Source organism: Stegodyphus dumicola, chromosome 6, assembly GCF_044657685.1.
Source record: "Stegodyphus dumicola isolate Sdum_Otavi_A_Nest chromosome 6, ASM4465768v1".
In the NCBI taxonomy this organism is placed as follows: domain Eukaryota; kingdom Metazoa; phylum Arthropoda; class Arachnida; order Araneae; family Eresidae; genus Stegodyphus; species Stegodyphus dumicola.
The window spans coordinates 44,851,861-44,866,392 of NC_140773.1; the positions used below are offsets into that span (position 1 = coordinate 44,851,861).

Sequence of the window (14,532 nt, forward strand, 5' to 3'; positions counted from 1 at the left end):
TCATTAACAAGTGTTTTCAAAATATAGTCAAAATTAATCTCAGAATTCTATTTCAGCATTTCAAAATGACGATAATTTATAAAATGCAACCAACCAAAAATAACAAATATAGCAAAGTCAAAAGCACTTTATTAAACATTAAACTGCACAGCTCATTACTTTAAAAATTGTAAAAAGATAACAGCTTTCTATAGAACTTAAACATCTTTTATACAGCAATATATTTGATAATATACACTTATATATTGTAAAGAAAGGTGTAGTATATTTTGTTTCTAAACTACTTAATATTTTTGGTCTGGAACACATTTCATAATTTACAAAACAATCTATTAAAATTCCAACAAATAAATTTAATGTAACACTCATTGCTATTTATTTTATCGATGGCTATAAATATTATTGTTCTCCTTTTAAAAGAAAGCAAATTTAAAACTTTAAATATTAATACAGGGTTCATACACATTTCTGCACATGGAAATTAAGTACTTTTAAGGGCCATTAATGAAAACAATTAAGGACCTATCAGCAAATGAGAGCTGAATAAATTCATTTAAAATTCAATCAACTTATGTCTCAACTCCGTTTTTGTAATAACCCTCTAAGAATAAAATAGATCTGCAACTAGGATGCATTTTTATTAAAAATAATTTAATAAACATAACTATAAAACAAATTTGAGAATAAAATCCACTTTATAAAATTTATCAGGTAGCATTAAATATTTTATTTAATTATTGGACATATTGAAGGAAGATTAGGAACATTTTATTTACGTTTTACTAACAGTTAGCTTTATGTTGATTTTTTTTCTTTTATGTCTCATTTTGCCACGTACTCAGTCTAGAGGTTTAGTAATTAGGTGGATTTTATGTCAAATGGCATAGGTTAAAATGAGAGACAAAATCATAATCAGCATGATTCGTAACAGAGGATTGGCTGTTGCCAGTGCTGCTGCTTGCCTAGAGATAGATCTGTTGATCAGAACAAACCTGAAAGTCTGATGAAGTTTTGAGGTTAGCAAGTTTTGAAAGTTAGTTGTGCTCCATCTGGCTGATGCAGTTAGTGTTATAGCTTCATGGAGAGTTCCTGGGATTGTAACCTAGTTAATATATTTTAAGGTTCCAAAAAGCCACTAATGTACCAGAGGTGATAAATTGTTTTATATTATTTTAAGTCTCACTAGATTCAAAGAATAAATTTTACATTTTGTGCTGTATCTTGTGACCACAGTAAGGATTAATGAAAGGCAATAACATGCTTTAATATACAGAGATAACTTTTAAAGGTGAGTGGTTAGTTACAAATAATTAAATTAGGTAGTTAAATACCCTTAATCGTTATAGATTTACATGACCACTATATTAAATTTAATTTTTTAAAAACATTTGTTGAAAAAGCACTATTAAAATTCCAATCTAATAACATTTCACAGATTAAAATACATGTAATTTTAAACTGTCAGTTTTAAATCAATGTCATAACATTGATTTTTTAATGGTATTAGGGTAATTCCACATTAAAAGCTACAAAACATTTATGCTTTGTAGCAACACATAACAAAATATTTATGCGTCTTTTTAATTTGAAGCCTTCCCAGACATTTTGGCTTAATTTATATCAATTTTCTTCTCTTTAAACATCTTTCCTAAAAATTAAAAATCTATTTCAATACACAAACCAGTGTTCCAACTAGTTTCTGTGTGCTTAATCTCCTAATTTGTCAGTCTCTTAACAGTGTACGTAATGAGGTTTTACTTGATCTGGTAAAAAAAAAAAAAATAGTCCAAAACCTCTTATAGACATGAAGCAAATTATCTCTATGTCTGAAAGTAACTACAAAGTAAAAAAAAAAAAAAAAAAAAAAAAAGTCCAAAACCTCTTATAGACATGAAGCAAATTATCTCTATGTCTGAAAGTAACTACAAAGTCACATAAAGGTTTAAATAAGCCTTTTATTTAAAAAGAACTTAGAACATACAGGCATGTTCCTATGTTGACAAAATCAACTACAGCTTGTGGTGATGCAATTAAAAAAGAACAGTCAAATTCAAACTAAAAATGTGGACTAGTAGTCAAAACCACACAATTTAATTTTAATCTAAGCTGTCTGTCTCTATCATCGTAATAAATTTAAATGTTAGCGGCGATAACGCAAAGATGAATAATTATAAATTATCAGAGCTGGCAGAAACTAAAGCAACATCCAAGTGGAGAGCAAAAACACTATCCTTCAAGTCCCAAAACCTCAGTTAAAAAATGATCTGATTTACATTATGGTGAGGAAATGGAAAGGGTAACTTATATTAAAGGCTAAAATTATAAACAACTGGTTAATTTGCATAATAATAACTGTATGTCATCAAAGAATAATTTTCTTCCTCTTTATGTATTCAGTTTCTTTCTTCAATTTGTTTCCTCTTCACTTTAGAATTTTTTGAATTAATTAAAGATTTCTGTTATTCTAAAAACCCAAATACATTTAGAATGTAAAGAAAAAATTGATAAATATGAAATGATGTATAGTGAGTGCTGATTTCAGGGCCAATGAGGCAGTATTTTTAGAATTTAGTGACACACCTAGCAACAAAATCTAAAAATGGTAAAACTTTTAGAATTTAGGACATGCTCTGCAAGCAGAATTTAGGATCCACAGAGATTGCATCAGGTGAGAAAATGCCTTGCGTCAGCCCTGCATATGATCCATTGAGACATATAAGGCGAATCTTTCAAATTGTCAGTTTTTAATTTCTTTATTAATAGAAAATTCTTTTTTATAAATGCCTGTCCATGCGAAAAGATTAGACACATATTTGATATTTCCAATACTTGTGTCTAAAGAAAAGTTGAGAAAATAAAGGGAAGATAAACATGTTAAGAAAAAGACTTCTAGTATCAGAAGTAAAAAATTCAAACATTACGTTTTTATTGCCCTTCCAAAAATTCCCCAAAATGTAAGAAATTCATCATAAAATTTCTGTAAAATACATCTATTATGTGTTAATACAATAGAGACATTTTCATTTTGTCAATTTTTTCTGGAGCCTTCTAGAACTGAGGGTCTGTAAATCTTGCTTTCAAATCCTTCTAAACTTTCCAAGTTGCAATGTTTAAAATCCTAAAGAAAAATTAGCTCTACCAATTCTGCAAGAGAAAAAAGGCTAGAAATATTTTGGAATAAAATAAATAAATAAATAAATAAATAAAATAAAATAAAAATCAGAGTAAAAAGTGTACAATTAATTTTATAGCGAAAACCGATACATATTCTGACAATTTTGAATATTCTGAGACAATTACATGGGAAAAATTCTTATCATGAAAAAATTAAAAGGAAGAAACTTTTAATTAATTATACAGCTAATTTTGCTTTTGCTATGAATTGTTTTGTAAACTGCGCTTTATAGCATTTATTAACTTGTTTATTTTTCAGATTCAAAATACTATATAATAAGTCGCCAAAATGGAATGTAATGCCACTTTATAATATGACAGCAAAAGAAAGTAAAAATATTTTATATTAATGTTATTCCTTCAATGTAATTTAAATATATTACCATGATTTTAATTAAATTCATCAATGTTATAATGTTTAAAAAAAATCGTCAAAAAATTCCCAGATCTCCGAATTAGAAATTTTCTATAGAAATTAATCTTAAAATCGCCAAAATGTTGAAAGGTCGCCAAATTTAGAGCACTTTAAAAAACGAATTCACATCCCCAGAAGCAGAAAGTTGTTTCAATAGAAAAAAAATTAAATAATTTTGAAATGCTTATGTTTGACTCCTTGCTCAGAAACTGCAATATTTTACCCTTTACATTAGAAATAGGAACAGATTATAACCCATGAACCCATTCAAAAGATAATCATATTTGTCACTGAACTATCAAAAATGTTCCTCCATAATGATAATTCACACTCAAAACAGCAGTCGTAAAAACAAGACAGAAATTTCAGACAATTAAAATTAAAGACCTTCTGCCGTTTTTAGCCTAAATTAAGGAATTGGACCGTAGGAACCCTGTAATAGGTATAAATAATTATAACAACATTTACTAACAATTTGGAAAATACATTTATTAAAATGACTACTGCTTTTGGTTCTATAAAAGAAAAAGAAATTTGTTTAATAACAATGTGTATTTTTCATGCATTTTAAGATCATATATGAAAAATTTCAATAAAATGTAAAAAACAAATTAACTACATTTTAAAACATGTAATAATGTTCATTTTATTTTTAAACTTTATGTACTACAGATATATGTATGCATATTTTTCTGTTTATTATTTAATATGTATTATAAACTGCTGTAAAATTTTAAAGAAATTACAAAGCAATTTATTTAATTGGATTAAATTTTTTTACTTAACAGATCCTATAACCATTTCAATAGGTTGAGAAGTTACAAAGTATATTATTGCATTATTGCATAACTATAAATATCTTTCATTCTGTTAAATTTATAACTAAGTATCCCAGTAACTGTTTTGATGTCATATGCAAAACTTTGCAAGTAGCCTTCAAGCGAAAGAACAATATACTTCACATGAAATTTTGTTTTTTTATTAAAAATTTTTTGGAAAAAATTACAATAATAATTATAAATTAATGTTTTCTTCTTAATTTAAATTTTATATTTTTAATTAAATTTCAGAGACTTACAATTTTATCAATATCAAACAAGGTGTGAGAAGGGAATTCCAAGAAATTTCCTTTAAAATCTGAAATTACGGTGATCAAATTAATCCTTTTTTGTGAAGAGGTATTGTTTGGTTTAAATTACTTGATCGTGATCTTCACTTGTTTTATGGAATTCCTCTAGGCATCTTATTCTCTAGGCATATTATTCTAGGCATTCTTATTCAGAAGTTTCTATATAAATATTTGGACTTCTAAAAAAATTTGGACTTCCCCATACATATATACAGAGTGATCATAACAAAAATACTTCCCGAACATATGACCCCTTAGCGACCTTATGTATTCAACCAATCAAAATGAAATTTCAGCTATTATTATTTGAAGGTATGTACTTAAGACTGTGGTGATTTAAAAAAAAAGAGGTTTCAAGATTATGGTTACAGAGAAAAAAAATTCAAAATCTTCAAATGGTAACATCTACTTTTCCCCTGCACTAATTGATCAGTGAATTGAAAAACCATAAATGGTGTTGGAACGATAAACATATGACGAAAAGTTCCAGTATAAAATACTGTAAAGCACCAATAACAATATGACAGAGGGCAGGGAAAAAAAACTTTTATTGGAATTACAAGTTTTCAAGGTGTACAGTATTTTAAAATAGAGTCATCTCCTCTAGCATTGCAGTTTTGTGGCCACCATGACCCCTTCACCTCACTCAGATGGATTTATGGTTCTAGGTTATATGAAATCTAAGGTATATCCTTAAAAGATGCAATAAAACATGAAGTTATATATATGTCTCCTGCAATGTTATGCTCCTCATTGTAGTCAACAGTCTCTTGGATGAAATGCGTTATCGTCTGTGAAAGTGGACACATTGAAAACTTGTAATTCCAATATAAGTTTTTACTTCCTCTTCTCCTCTCTTGTATTGTTATTGGTTTTTACAATTCTCTTCTTTGCCTGAAATTTTTGTCATACATCAGTCGTTCCAATGCCATGTATGGCTTTTCAATGGCTGTGCTGATCAATTTTCACAGAAAAAAAAGTGGGTGCTACCATTTGAAAATTTGAAATTTTTTTTTATTGTAACCATAACCATAAGAGCTCTTTTGTTTTCAATCATTACAATTTTGAGTGCATACCTTTGAATAAGAATATCAGAAATTTAATTTCAATTGGTTGAATAGATAGACTGGCTTTATATAGTGGGAGAGTTCTTTTATGACTACCTTGTATATATACATACACACATGAAATTTATAAAAAACTTGGAATCGGGCAAAATAATTTTTTAAGAGACAATTTTTCTCTTGAGCACAGAACCATAATTAAAGCAATTATCAGTATTAATATTTTACAAATAAATTAAATAGAACAAAATGTTATTTCCAAAGAGAGTAAAACGTTTATGGCATTCTGTTCAATAATTTACTTTAAAAACAAACTAGATTATTACAAATTTACCTGCCTAGCCTGAGCATAATGTAGAGCTAAGAAAAATTCAGGTAGATGGTCATTTGGATCAATGCTAGCAGCCCTAAAATGAAACAATTGCTTTGATAAGCTCTACTAGCTTCAAAATTTAAGATATGTTCATTAAAATTGATTATTAACTTTTACCTCTTAAAATATATCTTAAAAATTAAAAAAATGAATAAATACAAAGTAAAAAACAGTTCAAAACATAATCCAAGTGGTGGCAATAATGCAAAATAAAATAAGAAATATGTTTAAAATTCATCACATATTCAGTTCAGACTATATCACATGCAAAAACCAAAAGTACAGTGGCAAACTGGAAGAAATGGGGAGCGAGCAAAATATTCCAAAACAAAAAATTAAATTTTTATTTTATTTTGCATTAAAAAATTAAAGGTATACTCCAGTATGTGATTAAAATTTTATTAAAGACATCCTATGTATTGCAGAAAAATGTCTGAAAGTGAAATATAATTCACATTATAACAAAATACATGATAGAAAAGCACTTTTAATGGACAAAGGACAATTTATATATGTTTTCTGAAATAAGACATAACATTTGAAAGGAAAAAGGTATAACTAAACTGTGAAACAATTACTAAACAAAGCATATAATTTATTAATAACGAGCACATTAAGAAAGAGGAGTAGAGCAATTTAAAACTTTTCATATTGTACACATCTGTAAATATGATTTTTAACATACTGACAGTAATGTGATAACTTGGTTTGCATTCTTGTCTAGGGTACTGATTTCGAAATAACTAGGAGTACTTTTACCTGCATTTTTCATAAAGTTATATTTATATTCGTAGAATATACAGGGTTAGCAAAAATACAGTCCCTGAATTCAAGGTGCCATAAAAAAAAAGAGTTACTTGAATATGTTGATAAATGCGATATCCACAACTCAACTAAATTTTTTATTTCTTTTCTTTACGGAATTGCTAGGCATGACTTCAAATGCTAGAGGCAGTGACATCAAAAATGGCATTCAATCCACAGCAAGAAAACTAGTGCATGTTACAACTTGCAAAAACATCATCATATTCTTAAAAATCACATATAGCATGCAAATGAATAGCCCAAAATAAAAATGTTTTTTTTCTGTTGAATATACACACATGCTGCTGGATTAAGCCGGCTATAAGAGAAAGTTTGGTTGGATAGAAAATGAAATTATAATTGCTAGAATTTGAATATATCTGGTTGTAATGAAAGTTTTCTGCCAAGAAACATTCTTAATAAAGCGGGAAAAAAAAAAAAAAAAAAAAAAAAAAACATATGAAAGCAGTAACTTTAGTGCAGGTAGTAATCACCACCCAAATCTATGATTTTCTGCCAAAGTTTTGGTAGTTACACCTTACTGTCAAGGGTTTTAGTTTTTTCCACATACACTTTGAGGATAATACCACGGCAATCCCACCAAATAAAAAACATGAACTTTTTGTTAGTCAAATTGTGCTTTGCGACGCTGCTGACAGGCTCATCGAGCGCAGACCCCCCCCTCTTTTCAGCCTGTGTTGTAGAAGTAAATCCACTTTTCATAACAAGTAATAATCCAGTCCAGAATTTTGTTCTTGCTTTGATATTTGAGCAGATTAGTGCAGGCCTGAACATGTCTGTCTTTATCTTCTTGACTCAGCTTGTACGGCATCCAGTGACTACACTTGTATGCCAAGTTTTTTATGTGACACATAGCATGGCTAATGGGCAAGGCACTAAGGTCTAGCTCCTTAGAAAGCTCATGAGTGGTTGCAATACTGATCTTCTTCCACAAGTTCTTGCAGGCGAGCCTCATCCACATCAGCAGGCCGGCTTCTTGAATATCATAGGCCTTGTTTTTGAACATTTGGTACCAAACCTTCATAGTGTCATATGATACAACATTAGTACCTAAGGCTATAACCATGATTTGGTGACATTCTGTAGCTGACTTTTTGCAAAAGAACTGGAAGCAAATGATGGTTCTAATCTGGTAGTGTGATAGTTCCATTTCAGACACCTCGTACTTACTCGTTTTTACAAATTTCACAACACAGTGTTCTAAACCATACAAATTTCACAACACAGTGTTCTAAACCAAGTCTCTTTCTTTTAAATGTCAAAAATCATTTGACAAAATATGATTAAACATGGCAACGCAAACTGTTTGTGCAGATGATATTTGCGGTGGTGGGAAACTTTCATTAAAACCCAATGTTTTTTACAATTAAAGTCTGTTAATATTTAAAATTTCAAAATATATTTAAATGAGGGATATAAAATTATGTACCTTTGAATGAATTCTCACCATCTCCACTTCAAATACAATAACTAAAAAGCTAATTATTTTATTATATTCAAAATTTAAAAATACACACACACACACACATATACAGTCAAAAGTCGTTAATCCGGACTCGTCGGGACTTCGGCGATTCCGGATTATAGATCATCAGTTTAAATCGCGTAAGATGACATGCAGAAATTCTAAAATTAAAAATATGAAACCGTAATTTATGAAATAAAAAACAATTATGATCTAAAGGGTATCAAAATTTACAAAAAAAAAAGCTTAATATTTATTTGATTACTTTATTAAACATTTCTTTCAATGTAAGTTGTTTCGTTTTCTCTTTAATTCTATAAACAGACATAATTTTTTTGTTCAGTTACAAAGTTACTTTCTCTTTAATTCTATAAACAGACATAATTTTTTTGTTCAGTTACAAAGTTCCGCTGTTCAAGTCCCGTTAATTGCTGTGCCGAGAATACCGACTAACTTGTCAATCAAAATTTTTTCGTTTACACTAACCTCTCTGTCACATTCTTCATGTCTTTATCCATTTTTTGCAGCAATTCCACTTTTTGTTTGATGGACATCGAAACATACTTTCGTTTTGTACGATCCTTTGGGAGCTCCAGATTCGGAAATTCTATTTGACATAATCGAAAGTTCAAGTTTACTTTTATAGTATTGCTCTTACAGTCTGCAAAAAATAATAAGCCAGATCCAATTCAAAAATGAAGGAACAACGCAATCATCAACATTAACTGAAATAGATAATTTTAGCTTATACCGTTCGTTATACATAAAATGCGCATGCGAAAACGTATTCTGTGCTTGCGCACACGCAAATGCGCAGTCGTAAGAGGTCTTACGCGCACACGTAAACGACTACACGCATGTGTCAACGCGGCGCATGCGCAGAAAGTTTTTAGCTTTGAGGTCCGGATTATAGATCATTACGGATTATGGGTGTCCGAATTAACGACTTTTGACTGTATATATATAAATTGATTTAATTTTTTTATTATACATTAAAAATCCTTTTCTTATTTTGATTAAAAATAACCTCAAAGTGAAGCTGAATTCTAATAATACTTAATTAGAGAATGCTCAACAAACACTTAACAATTATATATTTATTATATAATTCCATTCTAGACTAACAGATAACTTACAAATTTCTGAAAGTAATTTGTTCAAAGATAAAAGTTATATCTTTTACAAAACATTATTGAAAATACTTTACTTGGAAAATGATTCGAATGCTTTCTTTCGCAGATCTCGTTGTGCTACCTGAGTTCTGAAAATGTTGGACATCAGTTCATGACCTAAGCCAACTGCAACATGACACCGAGCCAATAAATTCTGTGGATGAGCAGTTTCCCTTTCTAAAGCTTTTTCTGCCATTTTTAAGCCTTTATCTGGAAGGTCTAAATTTTCAAAACACAATCTAGCGGCCAATACACATGGCAATGAATTATTGGGCTGTAATCTTGCAACTTCATGAAGCACTAAGTAGGCTCTGTTGTACTATAATAATTCAGAATTTCTTCAGTATGTTTACAGTAAAACATGTTACATACATTTTAAAGAAATAAAATAAATTCATTAATGAGTGCCAGAGAAAATAAACCTATAAGCATTAAAATCTAACAAGAAAATTTAATTCTACATAAAAATTACTATGACTGTCTATCAAATGCAGCTATTGATTTCTTAATAAATTTAGAATTTCATCTTTTAAAATATTAAAACTTTTTAGCCGATCATGTCTTTCAGTTTTCACAGAAATATATATATATATATTAAATGGTAAGCTACTTTAATATTATGAGCCAGAATCATTTAGATTAACTAAATAAATAAATTAGTATAAAAGGGGATTTTAATATTATAGCAACCACTGTAAAAGATAATTGCTGCCTCCGCAATAAATCACTAAAGCTGATCGTCTCACTTAAAAACTATCTTTTCTGTTATTCCCTTTTCCAACTCAAATACACATTCTGTTGTTTCATGAAAGACATTTTACATATTACAGACAACATGAAAGTGAGTATTGACAACCATCTCAATTCTTTCAGGTGTGAAATATGCTATTAATTTTCAGTCTACCAATAAGTGAAGAAAATACAATAGCATTTTTCAAGAAAATGACATTTTACTTCATAACAGAATATGCAAAAATGGTCATGAAATGTATTTAGGCATCAAAGATTAATGATATGACTGAAGATACAACTTTAAAATGTACAAAAAAGAGAAAGGAATTCAGTTGAGAAACTATGTGTAAGAAATAAAACTGTAATTTTAAGATCAATTTACAATTACAAAAATAGTGCAATTTTATTGCATTTTATTTTTTCCACAATGATCTTGTTATTTTCAAATGTCTTGCACTCAGTGGCTTTTTTCACGCTGCACATTTTATACTTAGTGATATTTTTCACAGTGATGGCTTTAACATAAAAGATCCCCCCCCCTAAAAAAAGGGGATGCAAAAAAAAGTAAATGCAGTTATAGCAAGAAATGAAAATTATTATTAAACAATGATAACAAGTAAATATTTAAAATAAAACTACAAAAATTTAATATAAATTAAACACATAAAATTATTATATAAAGTTACAAATATATGTTACTGATAAGAGTATATGAATCTTAATTTTAAAATACGAAATGATATATAAACACCATGATATTAAATAGCCATAACAGTAGCTAGCATTCTGAATGATAAAGAATGGAAAAGGTTATTCTGTTATATTCTCTATCCTCAAAATCATTAATAAACATCTAGCATTTATGAATTACAATAAAACATGACAAATGCTATATAAAAAAGCACAAAGCTTAAAAATGACAAAATTTCAGAATATTTTAAATAGTTTCATGACATTATAATCCATTATAAAAGTTATATGAACTAGTGATAACAATACTAAGGCCAACAGAAAAACAAAATGCTTAGTCTGTAAAAACAAACATTCTAATATAAAACCATTTGTGCTAATCAAATTAATAAAATAATATCAAAAGATTCAACACCATACGTAATATACAACATTGAAAACTCTTTTACTAACTATAATAATACTAAAAAAGTTTTAAAAAAAATAGCTACTGTATTTATACAATTTATAATATATGTACGAAAGCAAGTGAAATTAATGAAAGCATGTGTAAGAAACTTTGAATGCAAAATACTGTTAGATGTTTCGTAAACATGTAAATAATTTTAGATAAATCATATCTATACTGCAGTATTTCTTTTATTAAGATGAAAAGCATCCAAATGCAAAGCATCGACGAAAAAATAGGGGTACAGGGATAAGTTTATTTAATACTGAGGTACATAAATGGCTATTAGTGAGATAATGCCAAGCTAGTGATGATTTTGACAACAAATCTGCATCAAAATTTTGTTTCCAAATATTACGACATTTAGCGATGTTTGTTCCAAACCCTGAGCAACTGTAAGTACTCCTATATAACTCTAACTGTGACTGCCTTCCAGCAATTTTGAGAAATTAAAGTTACTGTAAATTTCTCTGATGAATGGGAGAAAACTATTTGATCAGTGTATCAGTTTTAGTTTAAATCAGACTTCAGAATATTGACAGATCACCATTCTAGCTTTTGCTTTTTGATGTGCTTTGCATTGCCTGATGTTCAATGTTCTTAGTAATCTGGTAGTAACTGATGACTGTGCTCTGTTATACTGAGATGAGCTATACAAGTACTTTTGTGTAAAAAATTGCAGAACTATGAATTTATTATTTATTAGCGCAAATGACGTTAGCCCAGAAAGGCTGTTAATTTTGTTTTGACATTTTGTGTTGGTTCACTATAAATGCCGGTTGACTTTTCAAAGTGTTGCCACCAAATATTACAGTCCTGTATTATATTTAAAAAGTAAATGATGTAGAATATGTGTAAATATATGTATGCTTCTCGCATAGTGACAATACAATGTTACCTAGAGTCATCAAATTTTGAATAATGTACGTTTCCACCTGAATATGAGCATTTAGAAGACCAAATTTGGAATTTGTTTTATTATCTATTTCCCATTTTGTAAAACTTTAAAGAATTTTTGATTTACAAACTCAACGATTTCAAAGTGAGCAATGGCAACACTGTACGGGGGGGGATACATTTTTATCTTCAGCGCGCATGGCAGTGTATCGGAAATTCTAAAGATATGCTCATTTTAAAATTATTTTGCGATATTGCTATTGAACTGAGTTTTATGGTTTAAGTGCAAAGAACATGAAATTTAATAAATAAAGGTAACACACAAAATGTTAAAAAAACACCCCTTTGGGCATAATGTAAACTTTCAGATTTTTATGTTTTATTCTTTTTGTCTCTTTACCTTTTATTTATTGGAATATAAATTTTATCTAGCTTTCATCAGTTCTGTGTGCATTCAATCCATTATGATCCTGTAGGGACATAACAATAAATTCAGGTTAATGATACTAAACATACTGTCTTTAATTGTTCACTTGTGGTTACTACAGAACTGTCAGGGTTCGTAGCCATATTTTAGTTAAAAAAATAAGCACCTATAAGCACTTTTAAAGCATATTTTAAGGAAAAAATAAGCAGCTGTCTAATTACATTATACACAATATCATAACCTTAAAAATTAGACTTGTAATTTAAAATATGAGCAATGCAATATTTATTAAGAGAATGAGCATTAATTCAACCATGGAAAACAATTAACTTTTTTTTTTTAAATTTTAAATGACAGTTCAATTTACAGAATTAGTTTACAATGAGAGGGAAAAAAAAATATGCAGAACTAAACTATATTACAAGATTTATTGATGAAATTTCAGTTCAAAATATAGAAAATAAATAATAATAAGCCATATTAATTGTATTCGTTTGGAACCTAATAATAAATACAATTTATTTTTCCACTCATACTGATATTTAAATAATTTAAATCTAAATTCTGAACATTTTCTAAATTTTCATTGTATATCAGTTTTCCCTTAACAGATAATGCAAGCAAAGTAATTTAAGTAAAAAAGAGGAACATTTCTGAAATCAGAAGACAGAAATTTGCTTCATGCAGTCATATCCTTTAACAGTAAAAGCTTAACTAACCCGCATACTTGAAATTGGCCAATATTCGGACAGTCGAGCGTAACTTGAAAAAGAGGAGCGCCGGGGGGGGGGGGGGGGGTAGACTGTAGCCGCTCTTTACATTTTTCCACTAAATAAATGCTTTTGACATTTCGATGTGTGCATCATATAAAAATAAACTAATAGAACTGAAAAATATTCTGCTTAGCAAGCACAGTAAAACTCTTTTAAGTGTTCATAAACAAATCTCAGACTGAACATCAAAATTAATTATCTCTGCAAAATACCGCAAACATTATTGCGCAATACCTGTGGCATAATTCTTCCACATGTGATATTACACAATTGGAATCAACAGCTGCCGGTATTCGGAGAATAAAGAACTAAATAAAGGAAAAGAAAGAGACTTAACTAATCTGGGGTGTTTCTGATTCTAATTTTCAACGGACTGTGTTAAATTTCCGGAATAGAATCAATCTTCGCTTGGGTTGGGTAGACCGCAAAAACTTTTAGTCCTATTCAATTAAGATTGGACAGTGACCAAAAAAAAAAAAAAAAAAAAGTCCGCTGCTTCAATATTGGAGATTTTGCGGAGAAAGGGGAGAACCTACCAATCTCCGTACTGTATAATGTATTGGAAAAAAGAAAATATTTTGACTATTCGATTACTTTCCTTTTATTTAAGCCATTCTGAAAAAACACATCCATTTTTGGAAGTTTATCTATACTTCAGCAGTTACTGCAACTATATTATTATTAATATTCATGCATATACTCATAATATAAGCACAATGATCATAATAAACACGAATATGAACAAGAATGCAAATTATTAAAATCTTGATAGAAATTCAAACGTGTGTAGTATTTGGGTGGGAGGAAAGAATACTGAATGTACTGGAATTTTCTACCGTTTTCCCAATTCTTTGACCAATAGAACGACGTGCAGCTGTCTGTACTCTCTCGTGCGCCATAGGTTAGGTTAATGCAGAGAAAGGGGAGAAAAGCAATTTCCAGGAGTAT

The 14,532-nt window shown here is 29.1% G+C and overlaps 1 protein-coding gene across 1 annotated transcript in view; it reads right to left on the reverse strand.

Annotated features, from left to right (window-relative positions):
- Ttc7 (tetratricopeptide repeat domain 7) overlaps positions 1–14,532 on the reverse strand; it is a 91,004-nt gene that overhangs the window by 42,921 nt on the left and 33,551 nt on the right. The window contains exons 10-11 of the mRNA XM_035353007.2: positions 9,653–9,936; positions 6,117–6,189 (exon numbers count right to left, since the gene is read on the reverse strand). Coding sequence (XP_035208898.1) covers positions 6,117–6,189; positions 9,653–9,936 — 357 coding nt within the window. The remainder of the gene's footprint in view (positions 1–6,116; positions 6,190–9,652; positions 9,937–14,532) is intronic.